Source organism: Anoplolepis gracilipes, chromosome 12 (assembly GCF_047496725.1).
Source record: "Anoplolepis gracilipes chromosome 12, ASM4749672v1, whole genome shotgun sequence".
NCBI lineage: Eukaryota > Metazoa > Arthropoda > Insecta > Hymenoptera > Formicidae > Anoplolepis > Anoplolepis gracilipes.
In genome coordinates this window covers 7,017,840-7,032,360 of record NC_132981.1, presented here as the reverse complement: position 1 = coordinate 7,032,360, position 14,521 = coordinate 7,017,840, and the positions used below count along the sequence as shown (strand labels likewise).

Below are 14,521 nucleotides of genomic sequence, written 5' to 3'. Positions count from 1 at the left end.
ACTGTAAAATGTTTGCAAACACTAATTAAAAGTAATTAAAATTAATTAAAATTGAAATTATCTTATTTAATTAAAATTAAAATTTCAATTAAATTAACACTGAAATTAAAAAAAAGAAATAAATTAGATAGTCGCAATTACATATATAAACAGAGATTTTTTAAATGTTTTGTCTCGAAAAAAAAATACCAACAATAAGATACTTTATCAAATCTATTTTATATAAGCTTACTTTATCTTATCTTTATCATTTTTATCACTTTTTTATTTACAAGTGGCAATGACGGAAATGGAGAATCGCTCTGCGATGCCATTCCAAACTATCATAGAAACATCAATTACATATTAAGGATAGATGCAAACATGTAGCGCGTATGCGCTTTCGCTGCGCGATGATTGTGCCATGCACGTTAGTTCACGCATGACCGACGTGCGAATTATACGAACTATCATATCAAATTGCCATCATGCCTCGCACCTGAAAGAGTGTCTATATCGTCAAATCGAATTTTCTGCGAGCACGCACGAACTATCAACGCGTGTTAATTGCTTACGCAGTGGTCCATCAGGTCGTTGTCGGTCTTTACAGCGTTAGTATCAATATTAGATTTAACAAGTGTCATTATTGATCGAGAATTGATCCAATACGATGCGTTTTCGTGACACTAAGTATTATATAATACTAAATTTATTCAGAGCTTAACGCATGGTTGTACATGGGAAAATACAATAATAGTTTTTCTTTGAGTTACTTCTATCCTCTCTTGTAACAGATTACAAATTAAGTCTTCTTCTCTTTCAACTTCTCACTATTTCTCTTGTCTTAAAGCTTATTAAAAAATTGACAATAAAATAAAGATTCTTCAATGTAAATATACACTTGATATAAGTGTAAAAAACGAGCAAATATAAGAGCGAGTGCAAAGAAAAAATGATTTCGAGCAAAAATTTAAATTATTTATTGTCATACGTTGACGTATCAGTCTTCGAGTGCTCTATCTTTAGTACAAAAAAACTTGTGATTATTAATCTAGCAAAATAATGCAATATATGATCAATCTAAACAAAGTATGAATGAAAGAAAAAAGGAAAGAACTCGGAATAAATAAATATGTATGTATAAAACCGTATGTATAAAAACAATAATTAAATCTTGTCAATTTGCATACTCAAAGCTTCTGAGAACACTTGCTCGGAGAGTGACGAAGAGTTTGTATCTCTCTGTCGGTGCTAATCGTGAAGAAAAAGCATACATGTCCGATGCATGCATACATCTCAACACTATGTTCAGAATACTTTTTTATTTAATATACACTTACGGAAAGAAGGAAACAAAAAAGAAACTATCTTACTAATGCAAAGCGTCAAACGACACCATGATAATGCCAATTATTATAAAAGATGTTAAATTCAAATATGATGAGAAGTCAACAAAAATAAGAAACGTAATATATCGTTATCACATATTGTTTTTTTTTGCTATCAATAAGTGTTACGAATTACATGCGGAAAAAAAATCTATTCTGGGGTAAATTTTGCGAGTATCAAATCACGAAAAAAATTGTAAACTATGACGTTTAATTGTACAATAAATCTTGATTCTCCGATTTGCAATCCATTTCCTATTGCGGGGGCGACAATTGGTCGCTGTTAAATTGACGCGTAGGTGCGATGATAGATACCTACGTATTCATATAGGTATGCCAAGTGTGAAAGTCGGAAGGATCTCTACATCCCTTCCTTTCTCTCTTCATACGCGTTTGTTATTCTTGCGCACAAAACAGCGAGCGACCTTTCTTCAATCGTAATCCGTTGACTTTATTGACTTTAGCGATTTACAATCGATTGACTGTTTGAACTTTGATAAATATCATATCGTGATATATATCAAGTTATATTTATTGCAACTATTATGCCAATATCTCAATTTACTAACAATTTATCGACTGACTTAACAATAAATTGAGTTATATAAATGTATTTTCGGAGAACTAATTGTTTTTAAACTTAATAAATACAATAGCATGTATTTGCAATATTTTTGTATTTTTGTATGAAAATATGTATACAACTTACAAACAGAGGAAGAAAAATATTAGATTGGTGGAAAAGTTTTTTTCATTTTTTGACATTAAAAAATTAATGTTAAAAAATGAAAAACTTTTTTATCATTTCTAATAATTTTAATAATTTTAGCTTTACTACGTTTTCTATCATTTTTCTAACGAAAATTTCTATTTTCAATTACAGATTCGGCACAAATAGTTATTGTGCTTTTCATCCTAAACTCGGGATTGAGCTCGGTTTCTGGAGGCTGCGAGCAATCTACTTCTGTAGGTTGTACTACGGAATACTATGAATACGATACAGTGAATATTACGGAACCCTGGTCACGACCTTGTGGTACTATGCTGACAAGCGTGACGACGAAGCGACAGCAACAACGGCACAGCGTGCACAGAACCTTGAAGAAAGTGCAACTAAAGATGCGAATCGCGCGCAACTCCTTCAAAGATTTAAGAAAGGAGACACAGGTGAGAGATCCGCAGGTGAAAGACACGAGAGAGCGCTCCACTCGCGACCGCGATTCCGCAATTAATTGCAACGCGCGGCATCGGGGTAAAACCGCGTGGGCAGTCGCTCGAGGGGGACTCGCACGTGCTCACAATGCAACGTCTCTGGTGTGCATAATCCCACTTTCCGTCGGCAATTTGCATTGGTTACGGTGTGCCACGCACATCCAGCATAATTACTTTTTCTAGAGTCCCGCGCTATGTTTCTGACATCATTTATATTTGTTGATAAATTGCTTCCATCGCGTGTTACAAAATGAACGCATTCGATAAAGATGTGTGTGTCGTTGATTTTATTAAATATATTTGTAATCGTTCTAATAAACTTCATAAAAATGCACGCATTTATATAAAAGACTTTGCTTATTAAAACATGTCGTTGAAACGAGATGATAGATGTTATTGTTTGGTCTATTAGAGAGGGCGTATGAGTTTATTTGCAGTTTAGATGATAGAGCAATAGATATTGTTTATCGACTTTTATCACTTTAATTATACTATAGGATATACATTCCGAGACAAATTTGTGATGTCGTGTTTCTGATACCATATAACGCGTGGTATTATATTATAGCAGTATAAATATTAAATTTGACTATATTGCAAGATTAATACTAGAATCAAAGATTACTTGTCATACCGGATACCTATTAAATAATTCATAAATATGCAACAATTTATTGAATTTATGGAATAAATTATAGTTATATAATTAGCGAATATATATATAATTAGCAAATATCGTGAGTTATTTTCGATTGATGATTTCATCTTTTTCGATGACAAGAAGCAGAGCGTGCAGCATCAAAATTAAAATCTGCTTTTAATTTAGCTATTAAAAATTTATTAAATTAATGATATGATGTCATGATATAGTTGTGTAGAAATATAATCTATGCAAAGTTATAAATTATAGTATACTTTATGGTAAAGTCAAATGCAAAAAAATTATACGTTTGCAACACACAATTATAAACAATCGATTAAATGTATTTCTATATAGAAGTTCATAAATTTGAAGAAATTGATTATATTAACAGATATCCGGTCTGATGTAATTAAGAGTCATATAATTAAATGTTATCTCTTTCTATAGGAAACATACCAAAACATTAAAGGTATGCAAAAAGATGCAAAGTACAAGTTTAATTGGTTGCCCAAGGACTCGCTCATGTGGTATTGTAAGAAAGTTATGTGTCTGGAAAAGGAGAAGAAACCTCAACGTCTTCTTCCATATTTATACGATAATCTTCAAAGGTTTGCCATTACGTTCCATGAACTTCAAAAATTTCGTCTCAACACAAGTGCCAAAGATAATATGCACGTGTATCGGGACTGGATGATTGACGTAACATTTAATCAAATCCTTCAGGTAAAGTTATGGTATATTATTTGTTCTAACAAGATCTATGTCAACACCTTCGATATTAATTGAAATTTGCATTTTCATCACACGTTAGAATTTCTTGCAAAATTAATCGTTTAACAAGCAGATATAAACTTTATTATTTCGATCATGTATTGAGCTTATGACAAATTTTGTAAATGTGTAATGTCAGGCAATATCAATCTTTAACAAGTAAAAGTACAAACGTATAAAATTAACATTTCGTTTGTATTACAGATGCTGTGCGAAGTCGAGAATGCTATGTATAATTTGCAAATCGATCTTCCTACTCCGAACAATTCATCGATTATAACACCTAAATTCTGGTCTAAAGAGAGCGATATAACTCAAATGTTAATTCAAGACTGGGGAGTATTAAAAATGTATGACAATTTTCTGAAACAATGGTCATTAGGAATGAATAATGCTTTAAACCCGACGCTATCCAATACTTGCAAAACTAGATCATTCATCGAAAGACTTACAAAAAATCCTAAAAAATTCTGCATTCTCATGAAAAAATTATTGAAAATGAAAAAAAGGACCAAAGGACTAATTGTAAAACAATAAAACAACTTGCGTGGTCGAAGTAGTTCCTCGGATCAAAAATCGAGGGTCAATTATTGAATTGTTCGAAAACATTCGTAGCGTTTTTTTTATGACATTTAAAGACTATTTAAATTTTCATAGATGTTTTTAATATTTGTGCGATGTCTCATGTAGCAAATATCGTGAGTTATTTTCAATTGATGATTTCATCTTTTTCGATGACGAAAAGCAGGATGTGCAGCATCAAAATTAAAATCAGTTTTTAATTTAGCTATTAAAAATTATAAAATTTAAACAATTCTTGCAGTAAAAGACGCGTTGAAATATGAATTTTCAAAATATGTATGCTGACAGACAGAAATATCAACAAAGGACACGCATGATATTAATATCTATTGCAAAATCGCTATGAACTTTTCGAACAACTCAATAAATTAAAATAATTTAAAAAAAGTATCTATACTAGTATACATTTTGAATCTAAGGAATCTTTGCGTTTTAAAATAAGGGAATTTTAGGCAACAGAAAGCCAAGATAAACCTTTATTCTTATACGCAGAGATATTTTTATATTCTTTTTGCATAGTATCGACAAGATCTGTTGATCATTTAAAAACATCGCACTTTAAAGCATCGAACATATGTCATATTAACGTAATTTCGATATTTATTCCATCGTCGCGATCATTCATTCTCAGATATAGTTTTACTCATTACATTTAATGTTCCGTAAGTTTGTCAATAGAGAACCGTGCCTGATATTGTATTAAGATTAGATATCTCAACAGCCGTGAAGAACATTTGCTTAATATGATAAATATCTTTCCAGTATATTGGATCAACAGGTTTTGATTATGGTAATTCAAGTATTTTATCGACAACACACGGCGTACTAGAGACCACAGTATTAAGAGATCTACTTCAGAACAGTATTATATATCTAACATACAGAACATACCGACATAGCCGATAACATTGATAAAAATGTTTCGAAATATCCAGTACATATTCTTGAATTGATTAGATTCATGAAATATCAATCCGATAAATTACAGCCGCGGCTAAGTGCACCTGAAACTCGTAATCGTATCGTGCGTATGCAAAAGGCATATCAAAAGCCCATTTTCATTCTCAGACACTCAGCTATCCGAAGACAACGAAAAATATGTTATGGAAATGCGAAATCGGAAAGAAAGAAAAGTACAAGAAAAATAATAAGTTTACAGACGCGTTTCGCACGTCCAATCGGCCGTCTTGCGCATGATATTTATATCGATATGCTAACATAGATTATGAAGCTTACGATCAAAACGGTTTGTTATACGGACACGAGACTCGATTAAATCGACAAAATTTGCGATATACATGCAGGTATCGATAGCATGTGAAAGGATCAACGACGAGTTTTTAGGCTGTTCGTGAAACCTATTTATTCTAGCTTTACCTAGCATATACCTAAGCAGATGGCGAGCTTAATATTGTTTAGCTGTGATATCCCGAGTGTACACGAACGTACAGAGTTCCTACAGAGTTTATACATAAGCGAATATATGTGCACACACATAAATATAACGGTGTAATCATGTATCGATATGTACCGATATTTAGACGTAGATGATTCTCTCTTTTATTCCGGTGTGTCTACCGTAGAATCTCGCTTTGTCGTGACAATTGTATTTTTTATAGTTAATCCGCTGACCGTACGAATGCGAGAAACGTTTCAGCGGAATGCGACAAATCTGATTTCTTTCCCGTCTCTCTTTAAATCAGATACGTTCGTCAAAGCGGTAACAAAGGATTATTATAAAGATTTCTGAGAGAATCATTCGGGTGACTTGACTTTTCCTGAGCACTAGCAGTGTGTGTGACGATATCCTTTAGGATAGGTTAAAATGTATTTATATTTGTAAATCCAATGTTTTTTATACTGAAACGATACTTAATTTCTTAATTAGTATCTTAGTGTTACACATAATTTTGTATTACATATACATACGTGCCGTGACTCAAATTACTCGTAGACGTGCACTTAAATTTTTAAGTATACATTATTCATTTTATCCAGTATAAATACGTAGCATATTTATTCGATTGTATATGCATACTTATACATATAGCGTTTTGTTCTATTTATTGTACACCACGTTACCATTGCATATACTATTTATTGTCATTCTTTTATATATAATCGTCTCGAATAAACCCCATATTTTGTATTGAATTGAAGTTTGGCTTAGATACCTTAATAATTCATGTAATAATTTAATTCAACGATATTGTAAAATGCTCGTACTGCATGAATGTGCAAAAGCGAACATTTGACCGGAAGTATCAGGAGTATATGAAGGATTCCCGTTCCTCTTAGCATTTGATCATTATCTATATAATGTATAATGCAAAGAAAAATAATGTGTATAAGTAAGAATTATTATTTAATTAATTCAATAATCACGATTCTCTTTCTGTCTTTCATCGCATTAAAGCGATATTTAAATAATATGTATTTTAAGCAGCTGATTAAATAAGTAATATTTATAGTAACGCTAATTTTTTTATAACTGCCATTAAATATTTATTGCCATTTAATATTTAGGCTCTATGTATGTATGACATAAATATTGCAATACTGCAACACATTTTTATTGGTGTTTTCACATAAGTGACGTACAATTATTTTCATTTTTATAACAGGTTTTTTTTTCAAGATATATTCAACCGTATTTTATTTTAAAGATAACGAAAATAATTATAATAATGACTACTGCCACTATTGAATGTTTAAGTAGCTGTTTTATCGAAAGCTTTAAAATCATATAATATGTAATATACATATACTGTATTAAATTATTACTTTTCTGTAAGTAAAAGTGATCAGGTCAACATCATAGTACAGTTTCATTATCTATAGGAAGATTTCCCAGACGCATCAAATATTGTAATAGGAGTACACGAAGAGTGAATAGGTTGTAATCGCTCTTCATTGCACTTTGCGCTTGTAAAAATTAAATGTATCTACTATAATTTAATTGCGAGGCTATTGCATTAATAAATTGCTCATTATACGTAAAATGTAAAATCGCCAAAATAGATGTCTGCTCAATCTATTTACTGAAACATATACTCCAGTAATTAATATAATAAATCATAAATGTTTAATTAATAATAATTTTGAACAATACGTGTGTGTGATTATTCAAAAATTATATTCTCTATTATATTTAATATATTTACATATAATTTTACTATTAAAAACGGATACTTTTTCTTTCTTTTACTCTTTCGACTCTCTGTAACTCATAACATTATATTTAATTTTATCTTCTACACCAAGCTTTATCACTTTTTCTTTAAATAGTAATTTTATTAAATATTTATTATATAAACAATAGACGAATATATTCGAGCATATAAAAATTCTTCTAATAAATTTTGGATAAAATGCGTATTCCTATGTGTAATGCGCTTTTATGTTTGAAACGAACCACAATTGTTTGTTTTCCTTTGATCGTGATGTACACTTGCGAAATAATACGTCACAATTTAATGACGCGTCGCAACTTAATCCGGCGTGAGAAGGTCTCTAATCTTAGTTCGGTGAATACGCAAATGATCTAATTATAATATAGCCTTTTATGGCATATCCTTTACGCGTCAACGTACGTTTCAGATGTTACGTCTACTTCATTCAAAAGTTTTTATCACCATCTTCTTCTTTTTTCGACGGAAAAGAATTGACCTCCTGACGTCAAAATTCCTGGTTCGCCATCGAAACGGTCAGAGTTAGATATTGGTTGCACACACGTTAAGAAATATGCAAGAATTTTATTTTTTTTTACAATTTTGTAAAATATATTACCATCCATTTACCAAAAACTGTGTAGCTGTGTAGCTACTTACAAATAGAATTTGTCAAATTTTTAAAATGAATTTTTATGCTTTCTATATAATAAATTTGCAATTATGTGGAATATATACATATATATGAAATAAAAAAATGCATATAGCAAAAATAAAAATTTTCTATTGAATTTTGATAATTATATCTCAAAGTAGATTGATGTCAAGAGATCACAACTACATATGCAATAGATAAATACTGAAAAAAGTCGATGATTTTTGTTATCAATATTTTCCAATCTCATTTTTTTTCTCTCGATTCTAAAATGTAGCCACGCGAATTATTAAGTTGTAATTAGAAATAATTGTTTTAAGTAAAAACAAAGAGAGATGATTACGGATTTCTAGCGATTTATTTGATGACACTTGGCTTTCCCATTTGATTCATTGTGTAAACAGACAATGCTTACGTCTGAATAGTACGCGTGGCATCCGAAAGATTTCTCATGAAATTTACGTACTTCCGATGTGCATGCAGCCATAAATGCGTGACGATAGGTACCGTTTATATTTCAAGGAAAATCAGAACATCTATACATGTAGGCGAAATCCGCGAAATAATAGATCACTGTCTAAATGAACACGTCACTTAGATAAATTTGGATAGCTATAGACAAAATATCTTACAAATGTAAATTCATTGATTAAGATAAATATATTTATATAATAATACACACTCTGTTGTTCAAAATGAGATATAAGAGTTGCAATTCTAAATTTGTTTCAAATTTACTTTAATAATAAAAAATAAATATTAAATATATTAAATATACTAAAAATAATTATTTTATTATTATAACTGAGAAAAATAATTGTACGAAAATCATTCGATATCCATTGTTATTCATTTATGAAGCAGAAAATTCAAGTCATATCACAGTATTATGACTTGAAAATGTTTGAAAAAAAATGCCTCCGTTTTAACGAAACAGATTCGCTTATGATTTTCTGAGGTTCTATCGGCTAAACAGTAAAAAGTTGTGGACAAAATCTTTTCTGTAACCCCACCGTTTCTCCGCACGAGACGTCGAACATGCGTGCGTACATTTGATTGTTTACACAATCCCATATATAAAGAGGAAGCACAAGAGTTTGACAATCTCAGTTCACAATCTCACATCAATCGAGACCATTGTTCAGTGCCTTATCACACATTTTTACAAGTCGATTGATTCGATAGCAATCCTCAAAGATTAAGAAGTTCGCAATAATAAATTCAAACATGTTTATCAAAAAAGTTTGTCTGATCTCGACTATTTTCGCTCTCACTTCTGCCGCTCCGAAAAGGATATCCAGGTCAACGATACCAATATGGTATGTGCCATGCGGCGAAGATATCGAACTGGAAGTCGGTTCACCGGAGAATTTCGAGGAAGACACGGAATTCACTTTCGAGAGTCTTAGATTGCAACATCAGTTGACAATGAATGACTATTTGAATCGAGACTATGAATATTTATACGAGAGAGTTAGAATCGGCGTACACGATCACCAATACATACCCAACTGGTTGCCCAGCAAAAAAGACGTGAATCTTGTGAGAAGACTGGCCAATGCTAATTCTCAAACGGTAAGTGCGCTCACTGAATAATTGTCGTTTTTTTACGTTGTACATGTTTCGAACGGCGATTTAAGCTTCCCATCATTAAATATCTCGAACAGCAATTTATCCAGTCATCGAGAACTTAGCATTCAACGCGTTGCACGAATTGTGATTACCTATTTTATAATTAAAAATCTTTAAGATCCATCGCAATATTTTCGGTTACGTTAATACTTTTGAATGTTCCTCTCATACATTTCCTCATCATCGCTCAATTTTCGCAACATTATATCTCAGGTCGTTAGTTTCTTCTCGATCATTAATATTCATCGCTCGTAACCGTCGTTACCGTGTAGCAGAAATGAAAGAGCAACCCGAGTAGAGAGCTGTATTGCGTGCAAGTGAAAGATAAATAGCGAGTACGCGGAAAAGAGAGAGCAATGTTGCAGACCACCGTCGCGTTTTCAACCGGCCGACCCGCTGACCACCCGGTTGCAATTGATTAACGCAACGTTAAATAACAAATTTTAATGAGACGGTAATTATTATAAAGTAGCAGGCGAACAGGAGCGAGCGCGGTCTTTCGTGCAGTGCGCGCGCAACGCGACCGTACATATGCACTCATGTTCGCCGGGTCGTGCGGCTGCGTAATCGCGCTTGTCTGCCTCCTCGATGCAAGCACGCTGATAACGCAGACTGATATCGCGACCCGCGGTACTCCCCAGATGCCGGCCACTCAGTCTCTTCTCCCGCTTTCTCTCTCTCTCTCTCTCTCTCTCTCTCTCTCTCTCTCTCTCTCTCTCTCTCTCTCTCTCTCTCTCTCTCTCTCTCTGCCTCTCTCTCTCGTTCTCTCTGTCCTTCTCCGCCTTCCTCTCTCTCTCTCTCTCTCTCGCTCTCTCTGCCACGCCCCGCGATCACCGGACTACAAAAACATTGATCCGCGGAGTTGCATTTTCTTGTAATTTTAGTTGTATGTTTTTTCTGTGAAGACTAGATTTCACGGAGATGTTAGACGTTTCGCAACAATAAATTACCGAATGATAACACAATCATAAATTAAATTTTATCAATCGCGCAATTATTCTTTGATTATATTTTTCGCGATTATTTGCGTATGTTAATTGCTTATTGTTTACTTTACTTGATAAATAAATAAATGAATAAAAATGTTACATATAAAAAGTCCGTCAAATTTAAGTATTTATAACATAATAGCCTCAACTTTCCTCTGTGAAGTTTCAACACTGCTAAAAATAATACTAAACAAAATATTGCTTATAAATATTGATGTAGAATAATTTCCAACGTAGAAAGAAAGCAGAATATTAACAATTAACAGTTTCGTCATTTACATTATTTTAGAAACAATAAAAGAGAGGAAAAAAATATTATTTCTAATTGTATGGTTTATTTAAAAAAAAAATCAAAGTCTTTTAATATGTATATTAATATATTTAATATGCATAAATCTCGAAGAGAGAAAGAGAGTCACACACGTGTGTGCAAATGTTAATTAGTCAGATTTTAAGTAAACGGTTATTGCGATATTTAAATAAGTCTAAAACAGAGCGATAATTTTGTAACAATTTTGTTGCAGATTGCTAATCATTTCCCGAAATTGCACATGGACCTTCAGAAATTTGCCGTGGCGTTCGAGCAATTGATCGAGGATGAGCCTGAATCTCATGTTCAGAACGCTCTTAGAACGACTCAATCATACTTGATAATGATGCTATGCGAAGTTGAAAGTCACATTAACGCTCTGCCGTCCTTACGACTACCGACACGCGTAGAACGAAGCATCATGAGCAGTATCGAGCGAAATCCCGTCGATATAACAAGAAGACTTGTGAGAGACTGGGGCGTAATTCTTAAATATCGAGACTATCTACATGCTTGGAGGCATGTATTCAATTATTAGAGATAAAGAAAAAAAAGTATTAGAACACGAGTCATCATTCTCATCCGGAGGTGACATACGAAGAGAAGCATCAAGCAGCTATCGGAAAGCGTATACGACTAATGTAAATTGATTTAACACCTGCCACGACTAGAGCCATAAAATACGTCACTATCTGCATGACTATGCAACCATAAACGTTGATGCTATTGATAATAATCGTTAGCCACTATTACGAAATTGCAAATTACGAATTCGTTTTAGTCATTATCATGGAAATTTCCTAAGTTATTTATTAAAATTATTTATTATCATGTCTCAATTAAACATCTGCATAATATTTATTCTTATAGATATAGCAAAATACTTATTAATTATTTATTTATTCGAATTGATAGTACCTTCTCGTTAATTGTACCTTCTGATATAGATATGCAACCATTATCACCCTTAAAGATTCTCGGTTGCATTTTGTGATAATCAGTAATACAGCGACAATCACATTTTATTGTACCTTGATGACAAATAATTACTTATAGATAGATTATTTATGAAAGACATTATTTGTAGACAAAATCTTAATCTTATATTTCACGCAGTATTAAATATTTATAACTCTAGCAAAATGTAATATATATTTATATTGTATATCTAATAATTTATTTATATACTCTTTTATACAAAAATTTGGAATAATAATAAATTATTTAATATATTTATACCTGTGTTTTTTAATTGTACATATTATATTTTTTATGTTAGTATCCGTCTAGCTCGAAAATTTAATGTTAGATTCCAATGTTACATTGATATAAGAGAGATGTCTCTATCATACTTTTCTTATAACAATCATTTTTTAAAAAATAAAATTTCATTTTATATAAATATTGAAAATATTTGTGTTGAAAACAATATTATGACACACACAATATAATCGATAAATTAAATTGATATAATGTACTTATATTTTCAATAAAATCACTCACATCGCATGGTAAATACTTCGGACTTTACAAACTGCGCCACATGATATATATATACTCTCTCTCTCTATGGTTGTTGTTTTTTGAGAGAGCGTTAGTGTACAATGAATTTTTCATTTCAAATTATGCGAGTACTGCAAAGTTATATTTAACAATACTAATATGTATTTACGACGGTTTATATATATTTTTAAAAATTTATTATGTATTATTATTTTTGAAAAAATATTCAAAATATTGTAATAAACTTAAAGATCTTGAAATATATATATAAGTAATATAAAAAGCAAAAAGCTAAAAAATAAATACAAATATTGTAATGAAAGAAACACAATTACATAAAAAACAAATAATATTATAATAGAGACATAATAGACACATAATGTTAAAATAATTCTAATGCAAAACCTAACTGATAATAAATTACATGTTAAAATGTGCATTTAAAAATTATCATATACACTTAATATTTGTATTATTAAATCTCGTTATTTATATATAAAAAAATATTTATTGTATTTGAGATACTAAAAATTTAAATATTATATTTTTTTTATCTTTAGAAAATCACAAATAGCACAACGTAGAAATTAAAAATAATAGGAAACTCATGAGTATAACAATCTCTACAGTAGGCATTTAACTTCCAACTGAAGGTATTTTATCGGTAGCAAGTAATGCATCGACAGTGAAAACGAAAAACTTATTCGACAAACGCTATCACATAAAGTCAACACTTTATTATAATTATTAAAAATATATGATAAAAAATGTTCATCATTTCTAATATAAATAATTATTTGCAATATTTTTCAATAAATAAATGTACTAATAATAATCAAATAAATTAATAACAAATAGTTATATAAGTAAATGCAATGATTAAAAGCATTTTTCAGTAAAATGTAAATGCTATTAATCTATTATAAAATATGAAATATGCATATATATGCAAAAATTCATAGAGAAAGATATATTTTAATTTATAGTGCAATATATTCTGGTAAGAGAATGTGTGTTAGGTCGCCGGTCAAGTCATCACAAAATTATTCACTGTTATACAAGCAGATGAGCATGTATGTGGGTGTAAAGGTGAAAATGACGAGGAAATTGAAATGAATGTGAAAAGATTTGATGAAAGGAAACAAACACATTACGTAGTCACTCTCACTGCTGTGATTTTGTATTTTTTATAAATACTTAAAACTGTTTCCCTATCCATTAATCATTCATATTTTATTCTGCACATTAAAAACATCACGGAAGATATTTTGCTCGATATCGCAAAATCATTTACGATGAATAATAAATAATCCTATGAAATATTGTGAATATTCATGTAACAATATGTAAATGAAATTATTATAAAAAAACATTCCGACTTTCAAAGTAGAATAAATTATTTCGCCAAAAAATTAAAAATACAACATTAAATAAAAAGTTTAAAAATGTAATGTTAATTGGTTTTAATGAAATAAGTAAAAACTTAATGGAGTTAATTAATTTTGTAATACGATTTTGTGTTACTTTACAACAATTTTCGTATTGTGTTTAGCATGTTCATGCAACTTCTAAAAAATTTTTTAAATTGACCAGCTTCGCTGGAGAACTATGAAAAATGTACCGTAAAATAAACAGAACTGTTAAAAATCAATTAGTATGTTACATCTGGTAGTTAAATTAAAGATTG

The 14,521-nt window shown here is 30.9% G+C and overlaps 2 protein-coding genes across 4 annotated transcripts in view; both read left to right on the top strand.

The window, feature by feature from the left end:
• The window catches only part of LOC140671751 (uncharacterized), a 29,027-nt gene extending 22,298 nt beyond the window's left edge, over window positions 1-6,729 (top strand). For 2 of the 3 annotated variants that reach the window (XM_072903333.1, XM_072903331.1), the window contains 3 exons: window positions 2,251-2,534; window positions 3,670-3,945; window positions 4,198-6,729. In XM_072903333.1, coding sequence (XP_072759434.1) covers window positions 2,409-2,534; window positions 3,670-3,945; window positions 4,198-4,530 — 735 coding nt within the window. In that variant the 5' untranslated portion in view covers window positions 2,251-2,408 and the 3' untranslated portion in view covers window positions 4,531-6,729. The remainder of the gene's footprint in view (window positions 1-2,250; window positions 2,535-3,669; window positions 3,946-4,197) is intronic. The other variant, XM_072903332.1, reaches the window with a different exon arrangement.
• Window positions 6,730-9,396: 2,667 nt separating this feature from the next.
• LOC140671795 (uncharacterized) lies at window positions 9,397-12,001 on the top strand. Its single transcript, XM_072903400.1, has 2 exons — window positions 9,397-9,975; window positions 11,546-12,001. Exons 1-2 carry the CDS (start codon window positions 9,628-9,630, stop codon window positions 11,867-11,869), a joined length of 672 nt encoding a protein of 223 aa, XP_072759501.1. The 5' UTR covers window positions 9,397-9,627; the 3' UTR covers window positions 11,870-12,001.
• The last annotated feature ends 2,520 nt before the right edge of the window (window positions 12,002-14,521 follow it).